This window comes from Amaranthus tricolor, chromosome 8 (genome assembly GCF_026212465.1).
Source record: "Amaranthus tricolor cultivar Red isolate AtriRed21 chromosome 8, ASM2621246v1, whole genome shotgun sequence".
Classification (NCBI taxonomy): domain Eukaryota; kingdom Viridiplantae; phylum Streptophyta; class Magnoliopsida; order Caryophyllales; family Amaranthaceae; genus Amaranthus; species Amaranthus tricolor.
The window spans coordinates 20,314,080-20,326,245 of record NC_080054.1 but is presented as its reverse complement, the minus strand read 5'-3'; the positions used below and the strand labels follow the sequence as shown (position 1 = coordinate 20,326,245).

Below are 12,166 nucleotides of genomic sequence, written 5' to 3'. Positions count from 1 at the left end.
AAATTGAAATGATAAATGTAAAAATGTAATCCCAGAGAAGGGATTACTAGTGGTCGGGTATAATTGATAACTTTCATTCTTTAAAAACATCAATGAACATATATGCTTATTTCATTGTTTAAAAACACTCGCGTATACTCGGGTATACTCGATAACTTTCATTCTTCAAAACACTCGCGTATACAAGTCATTGTTACATATTACATATAATCCCAATTAGGGGAAGCAATTTGCTCGATATATTTATGTACAAATGCATATACAAATTATACAAAATGGACGATGCACTAGTGCAATCGACAACCGGGGTGGATCTTCCTAGTGTGCCAAAATCTAGTGTGTAATGGCTGAAAAAGTTCGGGGAGCGAACAAAAAACAGTTCTGAATGAACTTTCAACAACAATATTGATTTCAAGACAGGACAACATTTACATAGATGATAGTAAATAACTCAAGATGATGGAGAGTCAAAAACAATGGTCTGACCAAGCACAAAAAGAACGAGGGAGAGCTTGATTGCAAAAATTGTAGACAAAAGTGTACGATCCACTGTCCAACCGTATAATGTAAGCCCTCTAGGATTCGCCTGCAAATATATCACTGCAATTGCCACAATTTAGTATGATGAAAGTAACAGAAATTTATCGTAAATGATACAAACATGATTTCAAACTTAAGAGTGACACTGGAACTAAATTCAAAACGGATGATACAAATATGAAACAGATTATACATTACGATAATCAGCAATAAGATGAACTAGACTTACCAAAAGATTGTCTTTTGTTATATGAAGAAACTGAAGCAAATTGGGAATGGTTGACAATTGAATTTTCATCTAGCAAACTCGATTCACTCTCGGAAAAACTCGAAGATAATGAACACAAAGATATTGAACGTCTACCTCTATCAAGAGACTTGCAAGTTACTATTGCATACCATCTACATGCAACTGCACCAATGCCCTGGGCTCGGGAGGAAAATTTTGTACCAGCATGTAAGCAAAGAAGGGTCTCAACAACTTGAACGATTGAAGTGACCTAAAATCACAAGGAAAACGAAATCAATGCTTAGAAACATAGATAACAATGAAATGACAGAAGTAGAACAATTTTCCAAAAAACGACAAAGGAAAGATACCCAAGGTCTATCTATTGCAAACAATAAGTATCGTATTCTTTGCTATGGCCGAGCGTGAACATAACAACAATACATTATTAACCCAAGAGGTAGAATCCACAATCACTAGCGGCTGTTTAGTTAGTGGTACTAAATGGTGGTAATGGGAATGATTTATAGCGTAAAATTTCATCAAAAGAACCATGTCATTCCCATAGTGATGAAACTTTGATCACAAAAAAGTTTTTTGTTTACAAATTTCCATTATCACCTAATACCACCTTTCTCAATGATAATGCATTTGAATGAATTTTATGAAGAAAATGAGATGATTAAAGTTAGACAAGCATGACCATCAAGGTAGCCAAGAGATTTTTTAACCAAAATTACACGACTTTCTATTCTCATTACCACCGTTTATTATCACCTACTAAACAGGCCGTTAATGTAAACACTACAATTCAAGTGAACTTTTGTTCATATCTTCGACAAGGGTATTCTAATTTCTACCAAGTTACATATTCCACAAAAAAATAACTCGAAAATTAACATCAAAGTGAAATGCAGTCTGACTTACAGCAAAATTTCCACCATTTAAGAAGGTAGCTCTTCCATTCACACCCGTGATCTGTATCAGTGTCATACATAGGCTAGCGGTGACAAAGAGGAAGACCAAGATAAGATATATCCGAAATCTATGGCTGATCCTAAAAAGATAATCCCTCAATAGCATGTGTTCGTCCATTAAAGGTAAGCAAAAGATCATTTCAGAATACTTCTGTGAAGAAACTCTCATTGATCCTCCCACAAAGATCAAGCAAAACAGGTATATACTTAAAAGTATTTCTTATTTATGTTAAGTTATACGATATTTATTATTAAGACTTAATCGACAATAGATTTCTTGGTTAATTAAGCTCGCGTACATTTAAGTTCTAACCCTCTTAGCACTTCTTATGTGTGAGTCACTTAATGATTTTAGATGTCATAACTAAGATTCAAAATTGTTCTATTACAGTGCAATGACAAATAATCAAAAGATATTAAATGGCCTTTCACTTATATGGAGTTGTACATTATTGATTTTTTATTTCTTAAATTATACATAACTAAAAATTGTTAAAAAGATATTATAAAAGTATGCAAATAATTGATTCGAACAAGATTCCACTTAACTAGATTTTGAATTTTACATTAGTCGTAATATATAAAATAAACTTAAATAATGTATAGTGTCAAATATACTAATCAGAATGGAGAGTACATATAAAATTCTTAAGCATTGCTCCTCTATCTCCTTGTATAAGCATCAAAGAGAAAGTAGAATTTTTTTTAAAAAAAAGGTAGATATTTGGTAATAAGCTAAGATAAATTAAATTGCATAGATGGTATTCAAAGAGAGTTAAAATGTAAAAATAAGGTTGAAACAAAGTGATGCATTCATTTTGAATAATAGAATTGATGCAAGTGAGACGAATTAACTCAAAATAAAAAATAATATTAAATGAAAAAAGATAGATGGAGTGTTATGAGTTGGTGCAATCTTTTGAGTTTTATTGCATTGATTAGTCAATTGACTCATTGATATCTCCAAAGATGCAATATTTACGTGTTTGTTAAAGTTGTAATCATATAATCATGGGTATATTTGCTCTGATTCACTAATGATATGATTACATCATCAAATCAGTCAATTGACTCATACTCTCTTTTTACAGGGTTCTTACCGTTTGGGGTAAAATTAACCGTTTTTCTCTAGTCCTTCCTGTAAAAAAGTATAAATATATATTGTCCGTCATCTATTCTTCTTCAGACCCTACTTTTAGGCGGATATTGAGTATAATGATGATGATCAAATTAGTGAACAAACTCAGCGATCTTTTTTCCTGAGAAGATCATATTCATATCTTATATGCTTTCAATTGACTAAGAGACTTGTCATACCTTTTATTTTTGTTGGTCCTTTTTATTTTGCTACAAATCTCCTTTATAAAAATGTTCCTATTATTTTTTTTATTTTACTTTGAACATAATTAACTCTGTTTACTCTTATTTTCATTAATACATATAGTCCTTATATATTTTTCACTAATTTTATTTTAAATTTTATACTTCATGGCTCCTATATTTTTTATTATGTTTATTTTAACATGTTTATAATGCTTATGATATCAACTTTTTCACCATTAAATTTATTATTTAATAAAATGATATATTTATCATTAAAAAATTATATTTTTCTTAATTTTCATGAACGTGTGATTAACTTTAAGACACAGAGGAGTATCATTCATACAATTTAGATTTTCTCATAATTTGCTTATATTTCTGCAATATATAACTCTGATAATTTCTTAGAAACGGAGAAGAGGACTCGACAAATTTGATGACTTTGAGTAGAGTTAAAGGTTTAAAGGACTACCATGATCTTCTTTTTTAACACCAAAATCCCAAGATTGAGTGAATTCAAATGTTAAGAATGTGAGATGATCTGCATCAGCCATCAGTTATGGCGTCCACTCGAGATTCAGGATTAAGACCGCCCTTTTTTAGAGGTTTAAGGGCTTGTTTGGTTGGATTCTACCTTCACGTGGCACTAAGTTCTATTAGCTTTCACCCCCAAACACACATCACACACACCATGGTTACAACTCATTATTACTGGGTTTTTTATTCGTACACAGCAAAACAAATTAAACTATGGACTAATTAGAAGGTAATTAAATTTATTAAGTAGATGTGTTCATTCGAGTCATCGGGTTGATTTCAAATCTGTTGTTTCGGGTCGGTTTGAAATTAGGTTTTGTGTCCATATTGGTTTTTACAAATTGTTAATCTATTTTTGATGTCGGATCAAATCGAATTCGGTTATAAAGGTCGAATAAATATCAAAGCATCGAATGTGTTTTGAATACCTCTAGTAAGTATAGTCAAGGAAATCTTGTTATGGATCTGCCTAGGCTATGGTCCGGATCATTGACTAAAAACTTATTAATATCATACTATGTGTGACATACTTAACAAAATGATAGTTGAATTGGTTCGATTAGATATAAGAATTTTTAGCCCACTTTAATATTAGTATTCTAGATCTGTTCCAAGTATAGTTAGATCACTAATTACTAATTAGTTGGAAAAGGCATATATCAAGAGGTGGAGGTAGAAGTTAGGATTAGATAAGATTCTGAATAATAAACACTTAATTTAATTTGATGGAATCTCACTAGGTCAAAAATAGTCAAAGTTTTTGTTTGCTGTTAGTAACAGACAACAAACTCTTTGACTTTTTTTGATCTCCAGTTTTTGTTTGCTGTTACTAACAGCGAACAACACCAAACCACAACTTTGAGAAAAAACTGCTTATCTTAGGAATTATTTTGCAAAGTTTGCTATTATATGAATTTTTTATATTTTTTTGCTTACTTATTTCAAATTTTCTAAGTTTTCCCAAGGGACTAGTTTGTCTTGGTCACAAGCACAACATAATTGTTCACTGAAACGACCTTTGTTTGGATGGACTTTGTACACCCGGTTAAGTTAGGTTTTTCTACATTGATTAATTTTTAAAAACACAAATTCTTGTGAGAAACGGTCTCTTTGAAAAACTGTTTCTAATTGGGCTGGTCCAAAAAGAAATATATAAAGTAAGTTTGAAAATTTAAAGTAAATAAGTAAAATAATATTAAAAAAATCTCAAAATAAGCAATGAAGAAACTTGTTTTCCAAAATAAGCACATTCAGCCCAATACTGAGGTTTGGTATTTGTTCGCACTTACTAACAGCGGCTCATTACTAAGTTAAGTCAAAGGAAGTCAGCTCAGCAATCGGCCGTTGTTAGTAAGAGCAGCCCATTGTTGAGCTGACTTTCTTTGACTCAGCTTATTAATGGGCCGCTCTTACTAACAGCGGCCCATTAATAAACTGAGTCAAAGAAGGTCAGCTTAGCAGTCGGCTGCTGTTAGTAAGAGTGGCCGATTGCTGAGCTGACTTTCTTTGACTCAACTTATTAATGGACCGTTGTTAGTAAGTGGGAACAAATACCAAACTTCAGTATTGGGCTAATAGTGCTTATTTTGGGAAATAAGTTTCCCCACTGCTTAATTTGAGATTTCAATATTAGTTTGCTTATTTACTTCAAATTTTTCGAGTACGATTTTCGGTGTGTATTAAGAAAATTGAAGTAAGCATTTTGAATACTGTAAATATTTAAGTACTTACTTGGTCGACATTAAGTATATTATAAGTAGGTTTTAAAGTATTGTTAGTATGCATTAAGGATATGATAAGTAGGCTAGTAGATATTAATATTTTATGTAAGTAGGCTAGTGGATTGGGCCTGAGAAACGTCTCTCAAGAGACCGACTGGTTAAAAATTGAGAATAATACTCCCTCTTATCCCTATTATTTGTTCCAAGTGACTTTTGAGGTTTTACGCTATTCATTATTCACTTTAATTTTATATTTTATTTAACTTATAAATTAAAACATAACAAATGGATATCTTGATTAATTTGTGTCAATACAAATTTTATTGGCTTCAACTTTATATAATTTTGTTATACACAAATAGAAAATATTAATGCATGCCAAGTATTCAATTTCAATTGGGACAAATGTTGAAATAGGTACCAGGGAACTTATTATAAACATTAGTACATTTTCCAAAAAGACAAATAAGAAATGTGTGTAAAATGTGAATAATGATGATTCCTTATCGTTTGTCTTTATATTTTCGTTTGGAAAAACTTGCGATGATTAGTGATATATTATGTACATAATGTATCACTATTTATTGTAAGTATTTTTGTTACATAGTACTGCCTTCTATTATTTTTATGTGTCTTATTTACTCTTGGGATATTATTTATCTATTACTCTTAAATTGTATTTTATTATTAATCTACAAGTTAAAATATAGTCATGTGGGATCTTATTTAATTCGTTTTAATGTAAAGTTTATTAATATCAATATTTTATAATTTTTAATTAAAAATAATTAGATATATTATGGATTGCATAAGTGCATTGGATAGAGTAAATAGAGTAAATGAGACACTTAAGATGAAAGAAGGGAGTACAAATTATAAATTGCATTATGTCATATATAATGTAACAAGTAGGGATAGACATGTATGGGTTCAGATCTAGATCTATGTCGAGTTCAGCTAGACCTAGATCCAAATTCTATTGTTTTTATTATACCAAGACCCCTAAAGTCTGGTTGGTTTAGGGTCTGAATTTGGGTCCAAAATTATTTTTTGTTTTTTCTTTATAAAAATATTTATACAATTTTCGTTCATTTATATAAAATTATTTTAATATTGTTTCAATTAATAAGGATTTTCTAATTAAGAAATCAAATATATGAAGTTTTTCACCATTCATGTTCTTAAGACGAAGTATTCATTGATTTTTAAAGACAAATAGTTCAACTACCATTTTTTCAAATTACACAAATTGACAAAGTTTTAAATCAAACAAATAAGTACACTTCATAAATTTTTATATAATTTTTCAAAAAATAAACATGAAAGAGTCTATGAATCAGATTTGAATCTCAAAAATATAGACCCAACCTCTAAGATCAAAGACGGACCCAACCTAAAAAGTTTAACACGGACCCAAACTCTTCCCTTTCCTTACAGATGTTTTTACAAAGAATGTTCACAACAATTAAAAATAATAAAATCTTTTAGACGATAAAAATATTTTTTTAATTAAATAATAAATTTGATGTAGGAAAAGTGAAGACCACAAACATTAAATATAGAGATCACAACTATTAAAAAATATTTTATAATATTAGAGGAAAACATACAAGAGTATAAGAAAGATCAAGTTATTGGAAAATATGTTATGAATTATAAGAATTATTAAAATGTTAAAACATTAATATATATTATAAAAGATATTTAATAAGAATAAGAAATAGGAGAACTTAAAAAGGATAACGGGAGTGGGAGTATTACATACAATGAGTGATGATATGAAAATGGGAATTTGACATTTGACGATGGAAATAAAGGCGGAAAAAGTGAAAGGTATTGGGAGCAAAATGAGTGGTGATGCTAAAACCATGAACACAAATGAAAAATGCAAGCCATGTGTCACTATGTAAGGCCTCTTCGCTCATTCAAGAAGATAACCATAAATGCATAAAACATTATGTCATTGACTACGTCACTTTTACTCCACAATTCATTCACATTAAACGTACGTACGTACGTACTCTACTTTTATCACTATATTTATTATTTATACCCACAGCCCACAACTATAAGTATAATTGCTTATTACTATCCTTTTCAATCTATTTTTAAGCTACTGATCTCTTTCAGTTTTAAGTTTTTTCAAATTTGCACAAAAAATATGGCTCAAAATGAACATCCACAAAAGGCGTTTGGATGGGCTGCTCGAGACACTTCTGGCCTTCTTGCTCCTTTTAACTTCTCTAGGAGGTACCCTCTACCTACCTTTCATTTTTACTTCTTGCTTTTTTTCCATTATTTTTAATTTATAATATTAAAATATAGTCGAGTAAAATTTTATTTGATTAATTGCAATGTAAATTTTATTAATATTAATTTTATAATTTTTAATTTTAAATAATTAAAAGATATTTAGAATTGAACCAGTGAAATAGATTGAAATAGAGATTTATATATCAAAACATTTATCAAATGACTTCTTAACAAATAAATGCATGCATAACACACTACATTGGACTTATTGTTGATGTCAATAAATAATTTAAAAAATAGTGTGTGCACACACTTTATAAGCCAAAATAATATTTACTATTCTGAAGGACATTAATAACTTATTAAGTGTGCATATTTTATTTAATTTGTCGATGTGAGATAAATCAAGACCATATGCTGAATATTTGCTAAAGATACAATTTTAAAATGGTTTTGCAGGGCAACTGGTGATTTAGATGTAACTTTCAAAGTGTTATATTGTGGAATTTGTCACTCTGATCTTCACTTTATTAAGAATGAATGGGGGAATGCCTCCTACCCTGCCGTTCCTGGGTAATGTAATTTGATTACTGCTATTTTTTCCTCCACCTATTCAGCAATTTATTAAGTTCTTATAATATGGTACTAAAACTTTTGAAATGATTTAAGTTAATTACGGTTTATATAATTTTTATGGATTATTTTTTTGATAAATTAATAAAATTTATATATTATGATATCTTTATTCTTTATCATTATCATTTTTAGTGTGTTTATACTTTTAATATATTAATTTTAATAGTATTTTTTTTGAAATTTACTAAGCGAATATATAAAATCAAAAATAATTTTATTTTTTAAAGGGATAATTATTGAAAGATTAAACTGCATTTGTTGAATATAAACAATGATTTAAGTTTATTTCAGTTTATATGATATTAAAATTTTTTCCAATTTAATTAGTTTTTATATGTAAATAATTTGCGGCATATTAACTATTTGATCCATCTTAATTCAAAAGTATCTTAATTCAAAAGTGATTAAACGTGTATAAATGTAAATTTTCTTAGGCACGAAGTTGTTGGAGTGGTCACAGAAGTTGGGAAAAAAGTGCAAAAATTCAAAGTAGGAGACAAAATTGGGGTAGGATGTATGGTTGGTTCATGTCGTTCATGTAACAATTGCAACAAAAATCTTGAAAATTATTGTCCAAAGACGATTTTAACTTATGGATCCAAATACTATGATGGTACCATGACATATGGTGGTTACTCTAATATCATGGTGGTTGATCACCATTTTGGTGTTCTGATTCCTGAGACCATGCCACTCGATTCCACGGCGCCTCTTTTATGTGCTGGCATTACTGTGTATAGTCCGTTAAAGTTTTTTGGGCTGGCTGAACCTGGGCTTCATGTGGGCGTTGTTGGGCTTGGTGGGCTTGGTCACATGGCTGTCAAATTTGCTAAGGCATTTGGGGTTCATGTCACTGTTATTAGTACCTCTCCTGATAAGAAGGATGAAGCTATTAATCGTCTTGGGGCTGATTCTTTTGTGGTCAGTCGCGATCCTCAACAAATGGAGGTAAATTTTTCTTGAAAATAACAACTTTTTTATGTCAATTGAGATATAAGCTGATAATTATAATCTTAGGATATGTTATATATTATGTCATGCTCAATTATATAAGAGTTTTTTTAGGCTAAACCTTAGATAGTCTAGTGTAAGTCTTTTTTATGTCTAACTTTAAATATTCCACTCGTGACGAGTAATGAATATGAATTTGTGGATCACCTTTTGTTTAGCATCCAATATCAAGAAAAATAGAAAAAAAATCAACTCAATCAAAATTAAATTTGATTTTTCTCGGAAACATAAAGAGATAGATGCAGGACGCATTATCTACACAAAATAAAACAATGTCATACGCAAAAGGAAGAGACTCATGGAATGTTAAAGGCAAATATAGCTTTTGCTTATTTTCGTTTATCCATGGACAATAATACATCTCGATCGTAATTGATGGATATATTTCTTTCTTTTCCCGGAACAAATAAAAGAGAAATCATGAAACAACTAATCCCTCTTTCTTTGTAGTAGTAAATATTGACTAGGCAATTTGGTATAAATTTGTATAGGCAGTAGCAGGAACAATGGATGGCATAATCGACACGGTTTCCGCATCTCATCCTCTCTTACCATTAATGGCATTATTAAAAACTGACGGAAAACTCGTCATGGTTGGTGCTCCACCTAAACCTCTTGAGTTGCCTGCTTTTTCAGTAATTTCAGGTACATAATCTCTTTATCCCATTTTAGAAATAATGATTTCCTTTGAAAATTTGAAATTGAATCGAATTTTTTATTTGTGTTTGGCAAATTAAAAATTTTCAAATTTGAATTTGAATCAAATTCTACCGTTGTTTTTAAAGCAGTTGAAGTTGAGAATTTTAGAATGGCTATCTAAACTTCATCATTCTCAGATTCTTTATTTATGATTTCATAATTGAAATCCATAATTTAAAATAAAATTGTTTCCAAACATTACATTACTTAATTCAAATAACTGATTGTTTATCTTATTATTTGCACATTTTATTAACCAAACGCAACACTCTTAATCAACAGGAAGAAAAATGGTAGCTGGAAGCGGCATCGGAGGAATGAAAGAGACGCAAGAGATGATTGATTTTGCTGCTAAACACGACATTAAATCCGACATTGAGGTGATTCCGATGGATTATGTTAACACGGCCATGGAACGCGTACTTAAAGCTGATGTTAGGTATCGTTTTGTGATCGACATCGGCAATACATTGAAAGGTGAATGAGAGGGTTAATTCATTTGACGTACACAATATGATGTTTAACTACAATGAGTTACTTTCAAGCCTTGTCGGGTTGGAAATAGGAAATGTATGCAATAATGGTTGGACAAAATAGTGTTTCTTCTTGTCATTATTACTCATTAAATTTGATTTTCGCATGAATAGTTGGTTTCTTATGTAGTTTGTACTTTTTGTTACATTATAATGATAATGATATGTATGTATAATAAGAAAAATGATATAATTATGATAAATGATTATGTTGCTTTCATATGTTAAAGATGGCGTTTGAAGGCCGCCTTTGTCATTGTTCATCGAGTTGTTTCCACAAAAAGATTCTTGACAAATCATTTTTTTATCTAACCCAACAACCAACTCAATTTCGGAACCGATTTAACCAGGGTGGAGAAAAAGGTGTACAATAATTTCAAATCAATAACCGTAATTTGAAAACCATCATAAAAGATTAAAATACAATAATCAAATAAAAAAAGTAAATTAAAATACAAAATTCTTATTCTATCAAATTCTGCCACATAAGGATGATTTGTTAACTTTTCAAATCACCGTTATTTACCAAGACTTCCACAAAAGTGTAGGGTTTAGGAAAAATTACCAGGAATAATAGTTTTGCGACTATATTCGATGTTCATTTAAATAGTTTTGCGGAAAAATCATGGAAATGTATATTGTTAGCTATAACAATTGTTAGAAAATATAGGGATACATTGGCTGAACGGATCGCTTGGTCGACGACGGGATGTGTTGTTTGACGATGACTTGGGTTGTTTATAAGATAGTGGTGTTGTTGCGGCATAACAAAATGTGTAATCACTTGACTACACGCTTTGTCCATCCTTTCTTTTCTCATTGTTTCATCCCTATTCGACAATTTGTATAAGTTTAGTTAATTATTCAACAATCGAATCAGTTTGTTATCCAACAACCATTTATTCTCATGTGCAATACAAGCTAATAAGATGACAATATACTCCCTCTGTGACATTGAGATTTTAATATTTTCATTTGTTTTATTGTTAATAGAAATATATAAAATAATATTTAAAAATTTGATAGTGTAACTTATGCATTCGGCCCTACAACTAGTGACAAAAAAATGATAAATTACTTAATAAACTAAATATTGTATTATTCTAGGAAAAAACTCACATAAGGTGATATTATTTATGGTTAATCAAAAGTTTGTATTATTATAGGGAAAATAATAAAAAGTTGTATTATTCACGGTAATTTTTTCTTTTATTCATTTTTTAATGTTTGGAAAATTGAGATCCTTTAATCATTACTGAATAAATAGTTTAAATTTTTGCAAAAAATGTAACATCGGTAGATGTTGAACACTTAACCAACACTAACTAAGTTGGCTTGAGAAATAAACTATAAGGAGTTTGTTAATATATAAGGCTCTTATTTTCTTGAACTATGGATGTGGGGCACTTTAAATGGATCTAGAATTGCCTCTGAACTTAACATAAACATAAGCTGTTAATTACAGCGTGACAACCATAAATAACCAATTACTTCAACAAGATTAATTATAACTAATGAAAGTTGAACGCTATATCGGAATGCTATGGCGATTATAATAATCATCGCTCATTTTGGACAATTACTTTAGAATTTAAATATCAGATATTAAAATATTTAATATATTTAAAGAAATTACATTACATGTAGAATTTGAAACAATTTCTTATATAAATTTTTGCATAAAATCTAGTAAAATTTCGTTTGTAA

General features: G+C 29.8%; 3 protein-coding genes across 3 annotated transcripts in view; 1 reads left to right on the top strand and 2 right to left on the bottom strand.

The window, feature by feature from the left end:
* Positions 1 to 451: 451 nt before the first annotated feature.
* LOC130821632 (uncharacterized) lies at positions 452 to 1,864 on the bottom strand. Its single transcript, XM_057687420.1, has 3 exons — positions 1,697 to 1,864; positions 770 to 1,040; positions 452 to 600 (listed from the first exon to the last, which is right to left on the bottom strand). The coding sequence occupies exons 1-3, from the start codon at positions 1,862 to 1,864 to the stop codon at positions 452 to 454; spliced, it is 588 nt and encodes a 195-aa protein (XP_057543403.1).
* Positions 1,865 to 7,385: 5,521 nt separating this feature from the next.
* LOC130820263 (probable mannitol dehydrogenase) lies at positions 7,386 to 10,710 on the top strand. Its single transcript, XM_057685573.1, has 5 exons — positions 7,386 to 7,577; positions 8,040 to 8,153; positions 8,651 to 9,164; positions 9,719 to 9,872; positions 10,209 to 10,710. Exons 1-5 carry the CDS (start codon positions 7,489 to 7,491, stop codon positions 10,409 to 10,411), a joined length of 1,074 nt encoding a protein of 357 aa, XP_057541556.1. The 5' UTR covers positions 7,386 to 7,488; the 3' UTR covers positions 10,412 to 10,710.
* A 247-nt stretch (positions 10,711 to 10,957) lies between these two features.
* Positions 10,958 to 12,166, bottom strand: part of LOC130820264 (elongator complex protein 4) — a 16,028-nt gene continuing 14,819 nt past the window's right edge. Inside the window, exon 9 of the mRNA XM_057685576.1 lies at positions 10,958 to 11,289. Coding sequence (XP_057541559.1) covers positions 11,284 to 11,289 — 6 coding nt within the window. The 3' untranslated portion in view covers positions 10,958 to 11,283. The remainder of the gene's footprint in view (positions 11,290 to 12,166) is intronic.

Bases quoted from the DNA above. Each gene is read 5' to 3' on its own strand.
- LOC130821632 (XM_057687420.1), bottom strand. From the start codon at position 1,864: ATGGACGAACACATGCTATTGAGGGATTATCTTTTTAGGATCAGCCAT. The intron at 1,041-1,696 runs GTAAGTCAGACT...TTGTGATTTTAG, and splicing joins TAAATGGTGGAAATTTTGCT to GTCACTTCAATCGTTCAAGT. The intron at 601-769 runs GTAAGTCTAGTT...TGGCAATTGCAG, and splicing joins TAACAAAAGACAATCTTTTG to TGATATATTTGCAGGCGAAT.
- LOC130820263 (XM_057685573.1), top strand. From the start codon at position 7,489: ATGGCTCAAAATGAACATCCACAAAAGGCGTTTGGATGGGCTGCTCGA. The intron at 7,578-8,039 runs GTACCCTCTACC...ATGGTTTTGCAG, and splicing joins CCTTTTAACTTCTCTAGGAG to GGCAACTGGTGATTTAGATG. The intron at 9,873-10,208 runs GTACATAATCTC...CTTAATCAACAG, and splicing joins TGCTTTTTCAGTAATTTCAG to GAAGAAAAATGGTAGCTGGA.